Genomic DNA, 22,219 nt, shown 5'->3' with positions numbered 1-22,219 from the left:
TATCACAGAACTCTTTGGACCGCAGTGGCCCGCAGCAACACGCAGAAAATCACTTCACTCGAAGACGACGAAACAAAAACAAAACACAACAACAACAAAAACAAATCGCGCGCGCCGGTGCAACGTCCTTTTTTTTATCCTCGGGTTTGTTCGTGGAGCCTCGTGGGCGTGGGTGCACTGTACATGGCGACGTCGTCTAGCCCGGCTCGTCCTTGGTGAACACGGACGAGATCCTGACCACGGCCATGGCCATGGCGGTGGAGGCGGGCGCGAAGGAAAGCACCAGTGGCGGCGGACTCGCGCGTGGGGGAGCGGCGACCGTGCGGCGCCTGGGTTCCAGCGCCACTGCCGAGCCGCCCGCCAGCGCAGCGGCGACGCGGCGTAGCGAGGGCTGTACGACCCCCTTCGGGCCCCCGGGCCCCCGTGCCCCACCCCCGTGCCCCACCCCCGTGCCCCACCCCACGGACGCCCCGCGTTTCCCCTCGCCTACCCGGGCCCCAGCCAGCGCTCCGCGCTCCGCGCCCCGCACGCGGACCAGAGGGACCAGGGGGTGGGGCGCGGCGCGGCCGCCCTCTCTTTCTCTGTCTAGTCGCCGCGCTGCCGGCCACCATCCCTTGCTGCTGTGCTAGGCTGTGTGCGCCGTAGCCTGTGTGTGTGTGTGTGTGTTCAAGTGCGTGGCTATACACGAGTATGCATGCGTTATTTTGTGTGTGCAAGTGCCTGTACACAGGGGCCGTGTCAGTGCGTCCGAATCTGTGTATGTGTGTAAGAGGAGTGTGTCTGTGTGGGGGGGGTGTACACACCAAGCCCGTACTCGTAACTCGGTAGGGATGCCGAATTCATGAGCTCCGCGGCCGGGTGGTCCCAGTGGGCACGGCACGGCATGCAAAATGAATCTGTGTACCTTTTTATTAAGGTTTCTCTTTTAATTTAGTTCATTCCGTTTTGGCTGCACGCGATTCGCTCTCTGGCGAGAGAGACAGAGTGACGAAACGCCGTGCGGAAACAGCCGTCTGGCCCACTGTGCGGCCCAAGGCGGCCCTTCGCCTGGGAGGCAGGAAGCCCTGCGTACGCCTCGCCTGCGCCTCTGCCTCTGCTACGCCTGTGGAGCCTAGCGTAGGCCACCCAACGGGCCCAACGCACAGGCCGCACGGCGCGGCAATGCAAGCACAATGCAAGGGAAAGGAGGCGAACAAGAACCGCGCATTCATTTAAATTCGTTTATTGGCAAATTTATTACAAAAGTGGTACACAATTTGATACTACCCATGAAACACATCGTCATCAACATCAGCGCCGTCTGTCCCTTTATTTATTGTCTCTAAATACTGTCAGGTTTCAAGTAGTGCTTTCGTTATTTTGAGGGACTTGCCGACATGAATGGACATGTGTTTCGAGGGAGGTTCGTCTTCTCGAGTTGGGCCGAGAGTTAGGTCAGCCTCAACTCGGTGAGTTCGGTGTTCCAGTTGGGACGTTCGGAATGGGACAAATGGGGCCCGCAGCGCCCGCAGCCTCAGTCGTCCCCATCGCCTGTTCCGTCCCAAACTAGGACGAGTTTTCGCTGCATGACAACAATTTATTGCCGGACTGCTGCCCGGGGGCACGAAGGCTCCAAGGCCCGAGGGCAGCGAGATACCCACTCTGGCGATGCCCTACGCACCTGTAACCTTGTTCGACCTCCCAATGCAATTTATCCACAAAAGTTTGCGAGAGGTTGGCATTACTGGCATCTTGAAACCCGTATCTTATGTCCCCCTTTAATTCAGCACCGCTTCATTCCGAACATCCCTTTACTTTTTTGGCCCAGTGGGTAACCCTGCTGCCTCGGGCGTGAACCGCAAACCGAGCACTGTCCGTTCGCGAATTCATCAATCTACAAAATACATACAATTGGCAAAAAAAGCTACGGAGCTCTGTTCACAGCCTCCACGCCTAAACTGCGAGCGAGAAAGAAATCACAAGAGACCATGGACATTCGCTTCCCCAAGTTTCCAAACAGCCTCTAAAAATGGCCAGAAAACGGTCTTTTTCGCCTGGCAGTTTGTGGCAGACTTGAGAATTTGAAACCGCACTGGGGCTGGGCGCGAGGTGGCCGGCGAGGCCGTGGAATGGAAGTGGCGGTCGTCGGCCGCCTCAGAAGAAGCTGTCGGCGTCCAGGTTGTCGCCGCCGTAGAGGAACTCGTACACGGCGGCGGCCATGTGGTCCTCGTCGAGGCCCTCGCGCTCGACGTCGCGGTCCAGGTCCATGGCCCTGGTGTTGGGCAGCAGGTTGTCGTCCACGGAGGCCTGCTGGTAGCGCTCGCGCACGTCCTTCATGATGCACGCCTCCAGCTTCTTGTGCTTGTAGCAGCGGAAGAAGAACATGGGCCTCAGCAGCTCGCCGGACAGCAGGAACTTGTCGCGCCGCGAGTCCGGGATGCATTGCTGTGGGACAAAGTTCAAACGGCTGCCACTTTTCCGAGCACTTTTCAAGTAGAAAAGGGACACGCCGGTCAATTTTTGGCATGAATTGCCGGAGTGGTCTTACCGAGAACTGTCTGCAGAACTGCACGCCGTCCAGCATGTCCCGGCGCAGCTCGTGGGACACGGGCAGCCGCGAGATGCGCGCCGCGATGCGCTCGAAGTCCGGCTCCAGCGCCGAGTCCAGCTGGAACACACCACACCGTTAGCCATTTTCCGACAAAAAATAATCACTCCACGACATATTTGCATTTTTTTAGTGGCACCAAGAGGCTCTCAGTCTGTTCTCATACAAAAAAAGGGAAGAAGGTTTTTAATAAATGACCTGGTATGCAAGTGGATTTGAACTGGCGCTTGACGGGACTCTTTTTTTGCAGTGCTGCTGTCCTGTTGGCTACACCACTGAGCTCAATCGACGCGCGAAGGCTTGTTCTGGACACACACGCTCACACACACACACATACACACTCACAACACAGTGCACACACACAGGCTCGCACACACGCGCAAATAGAGTAATTATGATCCTGAAGCTACGCGCGCTACGCGGCTAGCGAAAGCACGGCGGCCTCACGGCGGCCGCACGGCGGTGACGCCGCTCACTCCGCGGACTGTGGACCGCTTCCTCTGCCGCTTCCCTTTTTTTCCCGCCTTCCTGGTGTCGGCACTGATTGTTTTTAAAAAAGACGCGCGCGGATGTCCAAATAATGACTTAGCGGCGAAGTGAAAACGAAAAGAAGAAGAGCCTGGAGACGCAAAGTGGCACGAGAGAAATAAGCAAGTTTTTGTGCGGCGCTGTATACGGAGTACGGAGGCGGATACTGTTCCACTTCCGTTCCATCCGTTTCCTCCAGGGAAATTGGGATTGGCCACGGTGGCCCTCAAGGTTTACGACGGAGAGTCACTCACGTAGCCCAGCTCCTGCATGACACACGTCACGTTCTTCACGCGGCCCGTCATCCTGGTCGTGAGCGTCTCCAGCTGGCCCTGCACGTCCAGGTCGCGGGACGCCCTGCTGGAGGCCCTTTTGGGGCCCGGCGCGCTCTTGGAGGAGGCCGCGGAGGCCGCGGCGGACGACGAGGACGGCGACGAGGCCGTGGGCGAGGCCGCCGGCTCGGCCATGGCCTTGGAGGCACGGGAGCTCCTGGAGTACCGGTTGCCGAAGGACTGCTGGTAGTAGGCGGGCTGCGGCTGCGGCTGCTGGTAGTGGAAGTGGCTGCTGCCCCGGGACTGGTACTGCTGCAGCACTTGCAGTGCCTGCAACGCCTGCAGCGGGTCCACCTGCGGCATCGCCTGGACAGACACCGGGTCCATGAGTGAGTTTGGAAATGGACAAGGCGGGCCTTGGGGACCGAGCGCTCACCTGGTAGACACCTGACCCCGCCGATGGCGCGGGGGCGGGGGCGGCGGAGGCTCCGGTCTGGTGCTGGTACTGCGTCAGGAGGTCCGACAGCCCGGACGGCGAGGAGGAGTACCCGGGCGCCGACGAGTACCCCACGGGCTGCGGCAGCGCGGGGGCGGCGGGGGCGGCGGGGGGCTGCTGGGGCTGCTGCACGGGCCGGTACGCCGTGAAGCCGCCACCCTGCTAACAAATACAAACATAAACGAAATGAGAACCGTTGGCTGGCCTTATAAAATCACTGTGTTCGGTACAGTTGCGGAAACGGTCAGCCGAGTGGTCAAAGTGACGACTCCCCAGTTAGCCCGACGCGGGTTCGACACCCGCTGCTCCCATTTTTCCCCGTCGCCGTTTTGTTTTTGCCGGGTGACGCGGGTGACACCAAAGGTAAACAAAGCGACATCGGGAGCGCGGCCGCTGGGCCGTCGCTTCCTTTCATCCGCCTCCGTTGTCCCGCGGGCTGCCTCCGGATCGCGTAGCTCCGTCTCTCTCGCACTCAGGGGCCGTCCCGCAGGGGTGCGAGAGAGACGGAGCTGGGAGCAGCCAGTGAGGCCGAAACGGGCGAAACAATTCTATGACGAGGCGGCCGAGGCGGGACCGGCACAGCGAGCCGCTTAGCCGCGGGGCCGCGGACGCCGCGGACACTGCGCGCGCCGTTTAGCGCGATGACGGCGTCGCGACGCCCGTCCCCCGTCCCCCCTCCCCGCCGACGCCGTCCTGGGGGTGATTAATCTTCGTCCCGAAATCCTTTCCCCGTCGTGGGGGCAGCCTCACCTACATTAAGCACGGGGAACGTTCCGCGCGCGGGGTATCGCCGCGTCGGAACGGCTCGTGCTGAACGTGCGTGTCCGGCGCGGGGTATCGCCACAGGTTTTTGAGACGGTGACTGGCCGCTCCCCAGCGCGCGGGGTATCACCGAAAAGATGAAAAGTTCTAGAACGCGGAGTGTCGCCGCACTTACTGCCTGCCGGTTGAGCACCGCCATGAGCGCTTGCTGCAGCCGCGCCGAGTCTGCCTGCTGCTGCTGCTGGGGCTGCTGCTGGGGCTGGGGCTTGTGGGTCCGCACGGGGTGGTGCGGCCGGTCCAGGCGGTCCAGGGACGGCCCGGGGCCCTGCCCGAAGGCCGGCCCGAAGCTCAGGATGGGGCTCTGGGCGCGCTCCTGGCACTTGGCGCTGGCGGCGCGCATCTCCTGGCGAACCTCGCGCACCACCTCGGGCCCGAAGCAGCTCTCGTACACCTGTGGGAAGGCAGACAGTCGTGAGACATCACACAAAACCCGTTGGAAATCGCTTCGGCAAGGAGGGCATTTATTGCAGTGCATGTGATGAGTTGGCCCGGGCCGTACCTGCATGCAGCCACCACGCCCCCTTCTTTCAATTTTCTTTTTCGGTGGCCGGCAGCGGAAAAATCGACGCGTCATGGAGCCTGAGACGCGTGCTCGCCGAAAAGGGAGTCGTCTCTCTCGCACTCTGGGAGGGCGGCCCGCTGGGTGCGAGGGAGACAGAGCGGTACACGTAAAGTAATAACCGCCGCTGTCCCGCGGATCAAGATTCTCAGTCTTCGCCATTACCGCGGCCTTCGAGGCCTTTGCGGCTCCACGCCGTCGCGTCAGCGTCGAGACGCACTGCTCCTCCTCCTGGCGGCCGGCCGGGTCACGGACGCGTCACGGACACGTCACGGACACGTCACGGACGCGTCACGGATCCACTCCTGGGCGTGAAAGGCTGTCCCGTCCGCCGAAAGGCCGAAAGCTGAATGAGGTGGCGCCAACTCATTTGGACGGCTCTTCCTCGCCCAATCCGCGTGTGGGTCCCGGCACACTGCTGGTCACGCGGGCCGCCGCCGGGCCGCCGCCTCACACCTCGTTGGACGCCGTCAAAGGCGTTGCCGTGCCTGGGGCGCCCAGGGCGTTGCACGGCAGCCTCCCCGCCCCGCCTCTCCCCGGCCCCAGAAGAGTCTCTCTCACTCCCGCACGGGACGCGCCTCGAGTGCGAGGCAGACAGCCTGCCGGTGGCAGTGCACACGGCCGACCCGGTCCCGGCCGAATTCTCTTTACGCCGTTCGGCGCGGTTTCCGGCAGCAGCACGCTCGTTCTGAACAGAGTTCCGTCGCGGTGTCTCTCTCGCCCTCACGGCTCGCAGGGCGCGAGGGAGCGAGAGAGACGGCGCCTCGTTCCACGCCGGCTCACATTATGCTGCTGGAGCGGCTTCACGCCGTGCATGACCACGACGGCCTATGGAGTCACGCCCGCCGCTTTGCGCGCCCCTCCGCCTGACGAATCTGAATCTGAATCCGACTGACCACACGGCGATGCCGATTGCGGTTCGCAGCCTCGGCGCGCCGAATGGCGAAAGGCCGAATGGCCCCGAATGGCGCCGAAAGGCCGAATCGGGGCGACCCGTTCCGTTTTTCGCGCGGGGATTTCACACAAAGCGGCCGCCTTTGTGATTGGCCACCGCTGGACCCGCAAACTCGCCGACCTCTCCGCCGGGACTCCGGGACACGAACTCGCCATCGTGACCGCCTCTCTCTCTCACACTCACACACTGCGATTCGCATTGGGGGCCTGGATCGGAAGCTCGAATCTGAATCCGAAAGCGAGCCTTCTCACAACGGATTAATTCCCAATTAGCTGCCGGGCCCTGCCCTACACTATCGTCTGCTATCTCATCTCCCGGGTCATTAACATTTCCCCGAGCGGCCTGCGGGTTAGGTAGGACCCTCGAAGGACATCCCGGCCCGGCCCCGCCCCGGCCCCGCCCCCTCCGGCGTGCAGCGTCTGCTTCTCCTGCTTCTCCTCGTTCCCGGAATGCGATGCTATCCGCCTCGCAGCATCGCTGCATCGCTGCCTCGCGGTCGGCCGGCCCAAAATGCATGTCCATGCCGCCGTGCCGCCGTGCCGCCGCGTCACAGAGTCTCACACGACGCGCTGCGACGGGGAATGCGCGGCAAAAAGCCACGCGCGTGTCGGCCGCGCACCGTCGCTCCGTCTCTCTCGCACCCGCACGGGGCAGCACGGGGCTGCACGGGGCGCCCCGCGAGTGCGAGAGAGACGAGGCTGTTCCGGCCGCGGGCGCGGCGGGCGGGCGGCGCGACGGACGGGCAGACGTGACGCGACAAAGGCGCACCATTTAAAACAAACGCAAAAAAGTAATCGACAGCATACAACGACAGCATACAGAGCATGCGCAGTGGCACGAAAAACATGCGCATTTTTAGATTTTCGAAGATTACAACAATTGTTGCAGACCCCGGAAAACGAGACTGCCGATAATGCTTGCCCGTGGCGCCCGCACCGCGTGTGCGAGCATCGACTCCACGGGATTGGAATTTGCTGGGCACTCGGCGTCACGACGGACCGGCAGACTGATTCCGAGGGTCATTTTCGTCGCTCTGTCTCTCTCGGTAGGAAATTAACGGCGTCTCCCCCGCGCGTACGCCCGGAGGCGACCCAAGTAAAAATTCTTGCCATAAATCCGCTCTCATGACTTTGCACACACACACACACACACGCGCGCCACACACACACACACACACACACGCTGTGACATCCTCCTAACGGACCACTCAGTGAGACTAATTAATATCCCGGACGGCCCTTCGCGCGGCCCAGCGCAAGCAGCACAAGCTTGCACGTGTGCCACGTGTGCCACGTTCCCGATATTCGGTTTCGTTCGGCCCGCTCGGTCCGTTCAGTTAGTAGAGTGCGACGTGGTCGCGGACGTGGCGCTGCGGTCGAGATCCGCCACGCCACTGCCATGCCGTGCCGTGTCGTGCCGTGCCCGTGCCATGCCGCGCCGTGCGGCCCCGATACTCGGGGAAGACGAGCGCACACTCACTGAACACGGAATTTTTCGCGCCAGTTTTCGCTGCGATTGAATGCGAGCGAAGCAGCGTGATGAGAGACAATGGGCCTTTCACAGACTGTGTGTGTGTGTGAGAGAGAGACAGAGATAGAGAGCACAAGCCAGACGCGCGGAAACGGAGGAGAAGCGAGGTTAGGGGCCCAGACATGGTTTTTGCGATTCATGATTCATATCATCCCAGTGACGAGATGCGTTTTTCATCAGATTTTGAGTGCTTTATGTTGTGACCACAAAAACAAAAGGCACACACACGCACACACACTCGCAGGCAGACGGACGGGCGGCGGCGGCGGTGATGCCGACAACTTGCTCAGTGGTGCAACAATTAGGAGGCGCCTCCCTCGGCAGTCGGCCCAGCACGCCCAGCATGTAACACGCGCTGTGGTCCGCCGAGCGCCAGCAGCGCCGCCGACCCGTGTCGCACGCAGACGCTGTGTGTGTGTATGTGTGTGCGAGAGAGAGAGAGAGAGAGAGAGAGAGAGAGAGAGAGAGAGAGAGCACGCGCGTGCGTGAGCGAGCGTTGGGTGGCTGTTCCTTTATCATTCCCATGCGCATTTATTTGCCATTTATTTGCGGGCCCCGTGTTCCCCGATGTACTGGCCGCGCTGGGCGCTCGGCGCGCACCGCCGACTCATCCGAACGGCCGGCCGGGGCGGCCGGGGCGCGGGCCACCACTCACGCGTCCGAGTCTAATTGGGATTTATTGCTCGTGCGGGTGACCGCGCGGGAAAGCGGGTCTTACCTTCATCATGGCGTACTTCTTGACGAATCTGTCGTCGCTGCCCGTGTAGGCCTGCGCCGCGCACCACAGGGCCGAGCCGCACAGCAGCAGCAGCAGTCGCGACATCGCCTGCAACAGAGAGGTTATGTGTCAGCGTCCGTCGCGGCCAAGGCGCTGCGATGACTCTCGCCTGCAACAGAGAGGTTATGTGTCAGCGTCCGTCGCGGACAAGGCGCTGCGCTGGCTCGCATCATCGTCGTCGTTCCCCACCGGCCAGTTTGTTTACCTTTTAAGGCCGGCAGATTGCCACTCACGCACTTTGCCAGGGCTTCGGAAACGACTCAATCCGGGCGCGGTTTGATGATACGTTGGCCGAGGGCGGGCGGAGGCCGGCAGCCCAAGGGACCCCCGCCCTCGCCTGCCGCTCCTCCGTTCCACGTCCCAGGCCGCGCACGGGGTGCTATGGCCCGAGCAGTCGTGACGCTAGGCTGAGTGCTACCGTGCGGCGCACGGCCGTGGCTCGTAAAACGCCCGGCCCGCCCCGCCCCGCCCAGCGATTCGCGATTCCGTTTTCCCGCCTCGCCGATTAGCGTGTGGGGCACGCTGATTATCGCGCACGCCATCTCGCGGAGGGAAAAGCAACTACGCAGAAAGGGGGAAAGGGGATCGAACCGTCCAGGATGACTGTCTTTGTGTGGAGGAGGGCGCGGCCGCCGGGAGTTGCGTCAGGCAGCTTTACGCGTCGTCCGTAACGTAAACATCTCATCAGAGTGTATATACTCCCTCTTTTCGAGCACTCATACAAAATTAGCAATCGTCCATCGGAAACGTGCGAAGCGATGGTGTGATTCAAATTACACACTGTGTAATTGTGGGACACTGTTCGGCCGCCGCGAAGGCCCGTGCAAATTGCTGCCCCTTCGGCCGTCCGCGTCCATATACTCAAATTAGCAAACCCTCCTGTTTTTGCCTCTAAAAAAATGTGGAAGTGATTTTAACGGCGTAGGTCCGCTACCTCTGGGAATGGACATCGGCCAATCACGCGTCCGGCGCCGCGAGGCAGAGCATGGCTCGCTTCGCGTGGGGCCGCGCCGTGTCTTCGGAAGGCCGGTGTTTGGTCGGCTCGTGAGGGAAGGAAATTGTTACAATTGAGTCAAGTGATATGGCTTCATCAGGGCCAGCGCGTGTGCAGTGCGCCGTCTAGATGCAGCCAGATTTTCGGAACGGCCTGGAATGCCACTGCACTGGTCGTTGGGCACCGCCTTCAAGAAGTGCCGCGCAGTTGGGCACCTCGTCCGATCAACTCAACCGGACTTGTTTCAGGGGTTTCTGCCACTCTGTAGGGCAATGGTGCACGGCAGCAGGCTTCGGGCCAGCGGCTGCGCGTGGGTCCGGGTGCGTGTGTGTGCGTGGGTCCGTGGAGTGCGTGCCGTGTGCGCGTGCGTGTGGGTGAGTCCGGTGGTCCTGCAAATTACCACCCAGCCTAGCTAAAACAATCAGTGCAAAAAAGGTTCCAGCAGAGGCGTCATTTAAATTAGCTTGTCTTCCGTTGTCCGTATTCCTTCTCCCCCTTTTTTCCAACAGAACAAGGAAGATAAACAAGAGAATTGAGGGACAGTAATGCATAAGATAAGGAGCAGCCTAATTATATTAGGAACACAACGCCCGCGGGTCCCGTTCACTGGGCAGCCGCCTGCCAAATGCAGCTAATTATTTTATTTTTATTTCCTCTCTCATTTCCTCCCGTCTGGATGAGGGGTATCGGGGAAAAGAGAGAGGAGGAAGAGGTAAGGGGTAAGGCCACAATGTCCGACCTATTTGTGCCGCAGACGGGTCCTAGAATGCGTGCAAATAAGTCGCAGCCGGGATGAAAACTTGAGTTCTCGAGCATGTGCCGGCGATGCGCTCACGCGCGACTTGGGCGTGACGGCACGCGAGGAAGCACGTGTCCCCGCAGAAAGTACGGGGAAGGCCTGGCCGAGGCTAGCCGAGGCTAGCCGTGCCCATTGACAGTTTCGCCACACACGGAGCGACACAAAGTGGACGGCCAGCGATCGAAAGAACTAAACTCTATCCAATAAATCTGAAAAAAGGGTTCACTGAAATTCGTGTCCACATGACATTAATTTTAGAGGAGGAACTTTCAAATCCACAGAGTTCGCGTGAAATAAAGGACAACTTTCTAAAGTACTTCTCTTATGGATTGACCCTGTCTACATTTGCTACTTGTAAAGCCGCACTCTTTGGCTCGGTGCTAATTATCGTGATGATGGGCCGGTGCAGGCGGTGCAGTGGCTCCTTGCGCCCTTTCGGCTGATGGCTCTCGTTATAAATCAATCCAGGCCGAGCGAGCCGAGCGTGCGGCGCTCGGTGCAGCGCAGAGCCATTGTGCGAACAGCGCCCAGCGGCAGCGCCGAGCGGACCACACATCTCGAAGTGCGCCTGCGGTCCAGTGGGTCCAGCCGGCGCTCGGCCAGGACCGTCAATGCAACGCCGTGGATGATTTCAACGAGGAATTTCAGCGTTTGCCGCGACTGCACTGCCGCGGAAGCAGAAGAAGCGGAAACCCTGCCGGACGCAGACAGACGCATCGTGACTGACAACGCGCGCGAAATCTCGCCGGGCCTCTCGCTCATACTAATGGGGCATTATTCAATACATTAACCACACACAGCAGCGCGCACAATGCACCGCTCAATGGGCAGGCCGTGGCAGGCCGTGGCAGGCCGGCACGGCCCTGCGGATCGTACGGTACATTTTATGCAAATGACGCGACACCGTCTAAATCCAGGTCAAGAGGGTGATGCGTTTCCACGCACGCTGCGCCCCGACCGCCACCGCGCACTGCGCGCTCGCGCTTGTGTGTGTGTTTGTGTGGGGTTGTGTGTGTGTGAGTGCAAATGAAGGGACGCCATGCGAAAACGTTAATAACTGCCACTTGCCTCTCTCGGCCCACGCGCGCCTCCCTGCTTGTAAGGTTGGGCGAATGTGCTGTCCGTCACTTCATATCCATCCGCCGGCCGCGGCCCGCGGATACACGTAGTAGTCAGTTGGACGGGCGGGCAGACAGACAGATAGACAGACAGACAGAACCGGGATAATCGCGAAAACTCCGCCCTGATCCCCCTCATGATGCTTATGCAGTGGCACGCCAGCGGCAAATTTTCAGCCCGGCTGGCTGCTCTGATTGGCCCCTGTGGGTGTGTGTGTGCTTGTGTGTGTGAGTGGGAGGTGACATGGCCCGCTTTACAATTACCAGACGCGCGGGGTGGCGCTACACGTGTACGGGGCCCGTTGCGTTGCATATATGGAGGCAGCGTGGCGAACAAAATTGTGATGCTATCTCGTCATGTAATTCAGTTAGGAGGAGGACTCGGAAAAGTTCGCACAACCTTTCGCTCCCCGCTCTTCCCTTCTCTCTCTCTCGGAGTGTCGTTTCGGGCGACCTACCCCTCACCACCCCTCGGCAAGGCACCGAGTGCGACCTGGTTCGGGAGGATATGGGTTTGGGATAACTCACTTTTCAGGTTATCTGAAACGGCCGTGGCGCCTCGCAGCCAGCAGGCCCGGCAGCGGCAGGCGGTGCGCACGTTATCTGGCCCTCCCGATCGGCCGGTCAGCCGGAAGGGCCGAAGCCGTTCGGGTACATTCGGAAATCCGAAGGCACGGCGTTGCGTTGCAACGGCGTATCATCCGGGCAATCTTACTCGGCCACGCGGGGATCGGGGATTTCAGAGGCAGAGGTTCTGGCGGGTTCTGCCGTTAGCGACGCTAACGCGCTGCGCTTCCACGTGGGAAATGAAATGTACGCCTCGTTGCTTCGATATTGGCCGTTTTCTCCTCCTCGTCCGCGGACGCGTTCGCCACTGATTGATATGGACCACCGTCGGACTGTCGAGACAGCGGCAGTCTTTTTTTTCCCGCCCTTTCTCTGAGCCGCGCCGTTTTTGCCGTCTGTCCATCGATGGAGTGCTTCCCGCCCGCCGCGGCGAGGACGCTCCGGAAGCTCGCGTTCCCCTCAGGGAATCCCCTGGCCCCTCCTGGCTCAGGCCCCCCCAACTGGAAGACAGCACTGCAACGCCCGCCTCGAATATTGCCCGTCACTCCCTCAAATAATCACGCGGACGGTTTTCTTCTTCGATTCCACGGTCGCATGGGGCCAATTTCGGCTGCTACATGCGTGTCCTCCTCTTTTTGCCACAGATTTTAAGCCCCACACCACACACACACACACATATATGCACACACACACGAGATATAATTTCGTCCACTTCGGCCGAGAATGCACGAGCATGGAGCTATTTGCGTCTGGCTGACTTTTTCCGCACTAATTATATTTTTATTGCGCGCCAAGCGTCGAGACGACGCGCGCGTCGACAGGCCGCGGCCAGTCGAACGAAAAACAATAAAAAGCAACAACAATTAATATCGCGCGCACCCTGCACGGCGGCCACAAGCGGTGGGAGTGAGAGCACTGGGGAAAAATAGAGAAATAGAGCGCTGGCGAGCCATCACGATCACGTGCGCGATGATGCTTTTGCTTTTCGAGCGCCGACGCACGTCCCGTCCCGGGACTGACCATACTCAACGACTCATGCACCGACTGGCGCGGCCCCGCCCCGCCCCTCCCCTGCGCCGCTTGACTGGTTCTGCGGGGAACCAGAGGGGCAGGCCTGCCTGGATCGCCGGGCCGCCGCCGGGACAGCAGGACGCATCATGGCCTCATGCTCCTCATGTCACTTTCAGATCCGTCTGTCCGTTGCGTCTGCCGCGCCCACCCGCTCCGCTGGGGAGATTCAATTGTCGATAGGCGTGCCAGGGGCACTATGGCGTGCCGAGCTTTGTACTTCCTATTGTGACAACCGCCAAAAAAGAAGGAAGTTACAGCTAGTTTTCTGGGAACGCGCTGCCATTCTTCGCCGGGGAAATGTTTTGGTTGTTATTAGCAGGCAGTGGGTCAGGCCGGCCGCGGCGAGCCCTTGCCCTTGGCGGGCCTGGTGGACCAAATCACCCAGTTGCTTAACGAGGGCGTAAGTGAGCCGCGACCCGCAGCGGTGCCGCACAGCACTGTCTCTCTCGCACCCGTTCGGGCACTGTGCGAGAGAGACAGAGTGAAATCATCTGCCTGCGGGCCCTGCAGGGCCGACATGCCCATCGCACCGTTGTGCGCTCCGCGTAGTTGCAAAGCACGCCGCCCATTTTCGCCACCGGGAACTCATTTGTTTCTCCTAGTTTTCTCGTTTTCTTTTCTCGGTTGCCGCCATAACAATAACTAAATCACAGTCACACATGCCTGCGGACCGTCGAACGAGCAAAGTGGAGCTCACGCTGCACGCCCTCGCGTGCGCCGGCGCGGTGGGTCCGCGTGTGTGTCGCTGATGTGGGTGCGCGGTGCGCGCGGCCTCACAACTTCATCATACTGTTCATTGCTCTGCTCGCATGCGCGCACGAAATGCATTGCGCTCCTCTCAATTAGACAATCTAGGGGGGGGGGGAGATAGAGGCACAATCCGAATTAACATGTTAAGCAGGGGCGTCAGTCGCCACCGCGCCGGGGCGGTGAGAAAAGGCGCGGAAAATAATTAGATTTCGTCGCAGTCACTTCGAGAGCACACCAAGACCACACGCGCACGCACGCACACACTCACACAGGGTGGCCGCGGGAACGCACGGCCCCATTCGACTATTTTGAGGAAGGAGGTGGGAGAGTGGAAGGGTCAGGCTGGGCATGAGTCTGGCGGAGAGGGACCCCAAAAATTCAGGGCTAAATAATGCAACTCTCCTATCTCTACAAAAATGTGGAAACCCAATTTGTAAACTCACCTGTTTGGGAAAGAAATGATTGTTTCTAAAAAAAAGTCTGGCTCAAACGTCAGGCATACAGTCTTGTGGGACGAGGAGAAGGGTGTTCGGGGAAAGAACATGGAACTAGACGCGCAGAGGAAGGTGGAAATAGAGAGGGACGACTTCCTTCTCACACGATGCACGTCAGCACGCTTCCAGCTTGCCAAGTCAAGTGCGGTGATTGACCAGCACACACACACACACACACGCACTCACACAAACACACACACTCACACACTACACTACACTAGTACGCGTACCGCTGCGCGGAATATAATTACTCATCAGGTGCGTATGCACTGCGTGTTTTTTTCTCATGGCGGCACCAGGTCAGTGAGACAGCGGAGCGTCGCGGGGCGTTGCGAGGCGTGGCTGATGATGATGAAGATGAAGCAGAGTGAACGAGACGCGGGACGTTCGCGACAGCCGCGCACGCGAGCCCGTATGACGATGAAGACAAGCGTGATGACCTCCGCCTCCTCCGCCTTGTTCCTCCGGGTTGAGTAATGGCCGCGGAAAGAGGACCACGTTTAACGGTTTGCCACGGCGGCTTAGGGCCAGTACATCACGTCGTCGCCACTGCTCTCAACTTGAACGCGCCAATGGTTTACGATAGACCGAAATAAAGACCGCAGCCGTGGAGCGCTATTTAACTTAAAAGAGCGGGGGTGGGAACCCTGAGCGGTACTTTACAATGAGTCTGTACATCAGGTCGGCGGCGCCTGCAGGAAACAAGGCCTTGCCGCCTGCTTGCCGCAGAGCTGGCCGCGGCCTGGCGTGGGTGGCGCAGACAACTACCACGCCTCCGGGACATTTACGAATTCGCGGTAGCGGTCCTGCCTGGACGCGCAAGACGCGGCACCGCCGTGCCCGAAAAAATTGCATGTGCAGATCTCCCGTTGCTTTCTCTCCCTGTTATTTACTGTTGTTGAGGTTAGTTTGGCAGCTGCCGGTACTTCAGTCCGTATCAACTGCCCTTGCTGTTATGCCCACCCCGTCTATTACCTGCAGGACATTTCGCGCAGCTCCTAGAAACCGCCGATAAAAATATAGCATTTCGTATCAAGTTTTCCAAGTGCTCCTGTTGTTCCGGCGAAAGAAGGCGGTGCGGCGTTGCGAACGTGGCCACCTAGAGGGCGCTGGCTTCGCCGGCTGGCTGGCTGTCCGGCTGATGGATTATTGCGCGCCGGAAGTAAGTGTTTGCCATTTCCCCGGCAGATGGCGGTGGCGGCCTGGTGGCGGCGCGCCGCGTTTAGGCGGGAAAAAATAAGTTTATGGGACGAAGCGTGGGATAAAGGCAGGCTGGCCGCCAGGAGGAACGGAGGAAGAAAACGAGCTAGCTGCCCGCTCGAGGGAGTGCAAATTGCAATTTATTTTTATGGTATTATATTTTTACTAGCTTTGAATTGCCGGTCAGATACGTCTTCCAGCGGCGGCGCGCGGCCTACCCGCAAAAAAAGTCATTTTTTTCACCGCTAATGAGAACGGCCGCAAAATAAGGAGAAATTCAGTGCAATTCGGCTTTGTGACCGAGGAAACAAGCCCGGTGGGTTACACCCTTTTTTCAGCCTGCCTCTGTTTTTGCCCCGTCGGGACCCTGTGTTACTTTTGTTGGGCATTTGATCGCGTGCGACCATATTGAAAGGAATGCCGTGGCCACCGCCGCTCCGCCACCGTAACATAAACATGTCTGTCATAGCGCGGCGAATCCCGGCCCGCTGCCTTTTTGCTCAAGCAAACACTCAGGCTCTGCTTCTTCGTGCCGGCCGGGTTTGGACTACCACGCGGCCACGCGGCACCACCGCCACTCCATTTCGACTCGCGCAGCGCAGCGCGCTCAGATTGAAACGCTGCGCCTTCGGCTTGGACTTTGTTGTTTTTTACTATTTTGATTTTTAAAAGTAAGCAGGGAGATATATTCGGCTTGCCGAATGTTTTTTCCGGCTTCGAGCTGCAGCACCACGGAAGGCCAAGCTTATGCTGATTGGTCCATCGTGCAGCATCGTTCTGGACCGTAACAGGTCCGGCAAGCTGGCCGGACAAACAGACAGATAGACAGCCGGGCGGACGGACAGACCGAAGGACAAAAGGGTCTAGCATATGCGGGCAGGTGCGTCCAGCATTTAGCAGCATAGTGGGCACCAGCACGGCGTGCACACTGTACAGTTGCAGCCCGTAATTGTTGTCTAGCCACTTGCCTCGGCCAGCCTCCGGATTAATCTCCGCCACCCATCTCGCGGTATGAATATGGCCAGTGGTCCCGAGCAGTCCCGAGTAGTCCCGAGTAGTCCCGCAGGCCGGACGCGTGTGTCATAAAGCAGTGCTGTAAGCGGCACTGTAACGAGATGGGGGGAAGGGGGAGGAGAAAATGATGCGTTGCTATCATTGTAGTGTAGGTCATGTGTCAAGCGGACTTGCCTCTTTCCACGTTCATTCCTAATGGTTCTGGAACGCCCACAAACACAGCCGCACCCACAACTTTGCCCTCACACGCACGCGCGCACACTCACACTTCGCGAAACGGAGCATATGCGCCCACTGCGCATTGCTCGACATGCAGACAGACAGACAAGGCGAGCAGAGTAAGTTTTGCCGACCTGCTGGGCGAGTCGTATACCGTTGCGTTGGGACGTGAGGAGCGGGCCGCTGCGAACCGAGCTAATTCTTTTATGCAAATACCACGTAATTCCATTCAATTGCGGCGTCTCAAAAGTGCCGACGGCTCGTTGGCTGGGGGATATATGTTGCAATGCGGGCAGGAGAAAGATGTGGGTGCGAGCGCCTCCTTTTTGCTGTTTATGCGTTTGCTATCTGTCACAAAGCCGTGTAAGGCGCGTGTTCAAGGCGTTATGCAGATAGAGTCGTCCATCGGTAAACGTTTTCCATGAGTGCGCGCGGTGGGACCGAGCAACAGGTCTGCTTGCTTTGCTCGCTTTGCTCCCCAAACGCCCGCGCCGCCTCGGAATGTGTGAGAGGGAAGAGGCGAGGGGGAAGGAAAGAAATTATGCGCGCTTCAAAACAAAACCTGCCACGACGTACGGTTCCAAATTAGAAAAAGTGTAGCGGCTCGCCACTATTTTGCACCCACTCGCTGTGAAACCGAGAGGGAGGGGAGAGGGGAGGAGGGGGCTAAGTGCAGAAGCTTGAGACGCCGGCCCGCCCTGCCCCGCCCTGCCACGCCCGCCACGCCAAGTACAACCAGTCATTAATTAGGAAAGAAGCGTTCCTGCACGAGCGCATTGACGACTATTGGGTTTGGGCGGTGCAGGAAGGAGTGAGGGTCCTGCAAATAACACTTTTTCAGCCGTTTCACAACATTTTTTTGCAGGAACTGGAATAAAAAGTGCCGAGCGTCCTCTATCCCTTTTTCTCCTCTTCCATGGAAATGAAAAGTTAAAGTAGGAGGGCGCGCGTGTGTAAGTGAGTGTCGTGGCCAGTGTCACCATTTGGTCGTGGGAAGCAGGTCCGTCAACTCGGCACACGCCAACCACGTCCGCCCGCGGTAGCGCGCGGCCGCTAAAACGAGAAAAAGTAAGAAAAGCAACCGGACTCATCATGATTGCGCTAGATGTCCCTGCATTAGCACGCACCGAAATGATGCGCTGCCACTACCGAGGACATGAATAACAATTAGGGGCCATTTGGTGGCTCTCTACGACGACGCGGTTCAGTTCGATAGTAACTTCTCGGCTCATTTTTTAAGTCGTTCGACACGGAGCCGAACAAACGTGCCGCGCTTCTTCTAAAAATAATATTGGAAATAATTTGAAGAAGTGTACGCCAGTGACTTGTTTGGCACAGCCGCTTCCAGCCGTGCCAACCTCATCAGCTGTTCCCCGCAGTGTTGTCACCAACCGCTGTTCACATTTCACGGAGTTTCTCGCGGCTGGAAGTCCACTTTGTACACATTGCGATCTGAGCGCGCGTTTAGCGAAACTTATCGCATCATTATTGACATATTGCGTTCCGGACTAACCAGTTGGCAACGGCGGGCTTGCGGGTTGGTGTAGAAGATGAGTGTGCCTGTGTGTGTGTGTCTGTGTGTGATCTAGGGCTCTATTAGTGTCCCCCTGCGCGTCAACGGCAGGCGAGGCACGGGGCCCACGGGGCCACGGATTATCTGATTCCGTATTGCAATCCGAGTCCGAAAGTTACCGCGGGGTATCCCGGTGGATCGACCTTATAGCCCATCCCGTTGCGGTCCCCATATCGTGTCGATGGCCGGCCGCACCGCACGGCATCGGATAGCGCCCCACTATCGAGCCGGGAAATACAACGAGGGCCACCACTGTAAATTTCGGAAGTCGGGCCGCAACGGATATACGACACCGAGGTTCGGGCGGTGAGGAGAGGAGTCGCAGTGTGCGAACGCTGGCCACGAAGATGGCGCAGTCGTCACTTCTCGGTAACCGCGCCGTCCTTGACGGAGTGCCCCAAATTGGGGGACCTTGGTCACGACCATGACCACGGCCAGCAACGCGGAACCCAGATTGACCACCTTCGAAACGTGAAGCGCGTTAAGAGAAGCCGCCTCCGAACGGGGACAGCGCACCCGAGGTGGGACGGACGCGGACGGTCGGACGGACGGACAGGAAAGGAGGGAGACATGAGGTCGGCCGAAGCGGTGATTCGATTCGCCTTACATTGTGTGGCGGCGCGGGCAGGCGATGCGGCCAAAATCGTAGGGAGTGGGACGCCGGCGGCGTCACTGTAGGCCAGGCAGGCCAGGCAGGCCAGGCCTTTGGATGAGCCAAGCCTCGGGACAAGCCTTTTGATGAGCCCGCAAATGACTTTGACCGCCGTCATACTAGGCGAGGGAAGTAGGCACCACCCTGCTTCCATCTAGAGGACCAGTGGACCAGTTTTAAAATCATTTCTTTTTATTCGAGGTGAGAAGTGAGTTCTCTCTGACGCACTCGCCTTATCCGGAGGAGTTTCTACAACCCTCCCGCGCATGTGGGAAGCCAAAATGGCGCACCGCGGCCGTGGGGCATCTATACTACTGGGACTCAAAGGATCAGCAAGTCAGCCCCACCCAGTTGCAGCATGAGTTTGTCCTCCTTGCGCCCAAAAATTAAAACCATGCCGAACAGGGCGGGGTGATTTTCCACTCAAGCGTTTTGGCGACGGTGCGGGAGAGAGTACAGCGTCGCGGTCGTCCTTCCGATGCCCACTGTTCCTTTCAAGGCGTTTTGCGGACGCCGACACAGGCCGACACAGGCCGACACAGGCGGCAATGCAGGCCCGCTTGTCCCACTGGACTGGTGCCGGTCGGCCCTAGACCGTACCCAATCACACCGAGATCCTCAGGACCCTGCGAAGAAGCTTCCTGAAGGACGACAGACACCGCACTGCGCTCATTAATAAAAGGTGGTGCCCGTCTGAGTAGAGTCTTCGGAGCCGAAGTCGAGTCGTTTGTTGACTTTGTCAAGGGCAAGGGCCTGGCACTGCCAGTGTGGCAGGGCACCGCGATCAGATTGCAGGGAAAGAGAAAGGGCCTTTGTCCGCATTCATTTGTTCGTCCATTCATTCCCCGAGTTCATTGATTGTGCCGGTGGTATCGCTGTCATGGCGACGGCCCGATGCCAATGAATTGGTTTTAGAGTAGCGACGACAACGAGGGCCGGCGAGCCGGCGACCGAGTCAAGACCGGCGACAGGCGGGGAACTTCCCCGGGGGAAGCGCCGTGCAGGGCAGGCCAACCCGCAGAGCATCGGAGTTCGACGGGACTGTCTACCTAGCAGGCGCTCGCTGGCAGCGGACTCCCATTTCAGAAATTTCAACGTTTACCGTCACTTTTCTTGCCAATTAAATTTTAAAAGAAATTAAATTTTTACCTAGTGAGACATCTATTTGTTTGTTAGACACACATGAGTGAAGTTTCCTCCGCACGCGTTGACGGCGTGCAACGCGATCCCCACTTAATTAATTAGTCGAATTTAGTGAAGTCATCCTTTATATGGCGAGCAAGCAGACTCCTGTTAACGCCAGCCCGTTACCCGCCTGATTATCGCTGCATTCGAAATACACTAATTGTCCCGCGAGACGCATCTTTTCTGGGAAATCTCGAGTCCCGTTTCCAGTCTCAAAATGTATACAGCGCTCGCTGCCCCCGATGACGTACTCACGTGGACAGCCGAACCGGTGGCGCAGGTGCAGAATCTGCGGCGCACTCCGCGAGGAGGACGCTCTTCGGACCGAAATCCAACACTAAAGGCACTCCACAGAAATGTATTTCAGAGGTCTTGAAAACTTCTTTTTGTGACGAAAATCCTTGGTTAGGCGTGGATCACACTTAAAGTCCCGACGCACTGGCAACGGCGAAGTGGCGGACGTAAAACGGAACCGGCTGCGCGAGGAAGGAAAGAGTGCCGGACCGTTTCCGCGGAGAGACGAGCGGCTACTGAGCGCGCGCGCAAGGACCGCAGCCCTTTATACGAAGGCGGCAAGGCGGCGGAGGGGCGCGAGGTGGAGGGGGTTGGCATCAACGAAATCGCGTCTCAGTGATGAGTGCGAATCGAGCAACGCGTTACACACGCGCTTTAATTGAGTTTTTAGTTTTTACGAGTGGAATGCCGTTCGGGGCCCTAGGCCTGTTTACTTAGAGGTGTGGCGGTGGTTCGGTCCTTTATTGTTTTTTGTTCCTGTTGTTTTTTCTTGTGTGTGTGCGTGCGTCTCCGACGCTTTTATGCGCCTGGTCCGACGCCCGCCGAATAGTGCAGTGAATCTGTTTGACTTGGTATCCATAAATTCGAAAGCGGCCGGGCAGATAGCGCGACCCATTTCACTTCGCGTTTCGCTCTTTTATTCTCTATTTATCGAGCCCAGACTCATACGCGGCGCCGTGCATAAATTTCAGGAGTTTCATACATGCCCCGATTGTTTTGATTACGAGATTAGCATTTACGGGTCACAGGCCCTTGAGTCTGGCTGAGCCTTGCCCCTCGCCTTGCCTTACCTTGCCCAGCACTGCCCAGCCCGACACGAGCGTTGAAGTCTCCGGCCGGCCGGCTGCAAGCAGGCTAGCGAACGAGGACGCCTCCCGCTGCGGTCGCAAAACCGTCCCCTGCTTGGCGTCACAGCGCTAATTATCCCTTCCAGGACGACGCCGGTTTGGCCGAGTGGTCAGGGCGTCGACTTGCCAACTTCTCGACCCGGGTTCGACCCGCCCCGGCGGCGAGAATTTTTCCGACACTCCCGGACAATTTTTATCGCAGCTGGTTCCCCGCGCGAGACTAATGCCGCGCCGCCGCCGCCGACGCGGGGTGTCAAAAACTGATCCGCCGGCGCTGGTACTCGAACCGGGATCTGGTCTGAATGGCTCCTTCCCTTCCGTTTCCGCCGTGATCGCGGTCCGGAACGGCGCCGGCAGAATTAAAAGGCGGTGACGCCAAAGTCCGACGTTTGTTTGCACTTTGTTTTCGGCACAGATTTGATTTTACTTTTCAACTTTTTTTTTTACAAAATTTTGCGGGAGAAACTAACGAGGCGCCAGCTGAAAGTCCCAAAGGCCGTTTTTCGGCAGTCGTGTTCCCCTTTTGGGTCGGTTTCTTTCTGTTGCTCTTGGAGATCGACAAGAAAGCCGAGCGCAGCTGTGACACGGGTGGCCCGGCCGGATGTCCAGCCCCGCACGCAACGCTGCATCGCCCGGCACCGGCCAGCCCTGCCCGGCACCGCGGCACCGCCAACAAGCTCTGCCACGGGCGGGGCATGCCACGGGCCGGGCCGTGCCGCCGTGCAGGGACAACTGGCTGCTGTTTAGGGCGTTTGTACATTCGAGGTCGGGAGCAGCCTCGCGGACCATTCTCTCTCTCTGTTTGTGTACCTGTATGTGTGTGAGTAAGTGTGTGTGTGTGTGTGTGTGTGTGTGTGTGCGTGTGTGTGAGGCATGTGGGTTAATAAGTCTGCAATGGCGTATGTAATTCCCTT

General features: G+C 58.8%; 1 protein-coding gene across 1 annotated transcript; it reads right to left on the bottom strand.

The window, feature by feature from the left end:
- Positions 1-1,206: 1,206 nt before the first annotated feature.
- On the bottom strand, positions 1,207-20,679 carry LOC117639857. The gene is made up of 8 exons (XM_034375800.1): positions 20,419-20,679; positions 8,468-8,575; positions 4,821-5,096; positions 3,992-4,045; positions 3,580-3,753; positions 3,370-3,513; positions 2,528-2,647; positions 1,207-2,424 (listed from the first exon to the last, which is right to left on the bottom strand). Exons 2-8 carry the CDS (start codon positions 8,570-8,572, stop codon positions 2,134-2,136), a joined length of 1,164 nt encoding a protein of 387 aa, XP_034231691.1. The 5' UTR covers positions 8,573-8,575; positions 20,419-20,679; the 3' UTR covers positions 1,207-2,133.
- Between the last annotated feature and the right edge of the window lie 1,540 nt (positions 20,680-22,219).

The sequence above is a fragment of the Thrips palmi genome, unplaced genomic scaffold, assembly GCF_012932325.1.
Source record: "Thrips palmi isolate BJ-2018 unplaced genomic scaffold, TpBJ-2018v1 HiC_scaffold_12, whole genome shotgun sequence".
NCBI lineage: Eukaryota > Metazoa > Arthropoda > Insecta > Thysanoptera > Thripidae > Thrips > Thrips palmi.
This window is presented reverse-complemented; position numbering and strand designations above follow the sequence as displayed.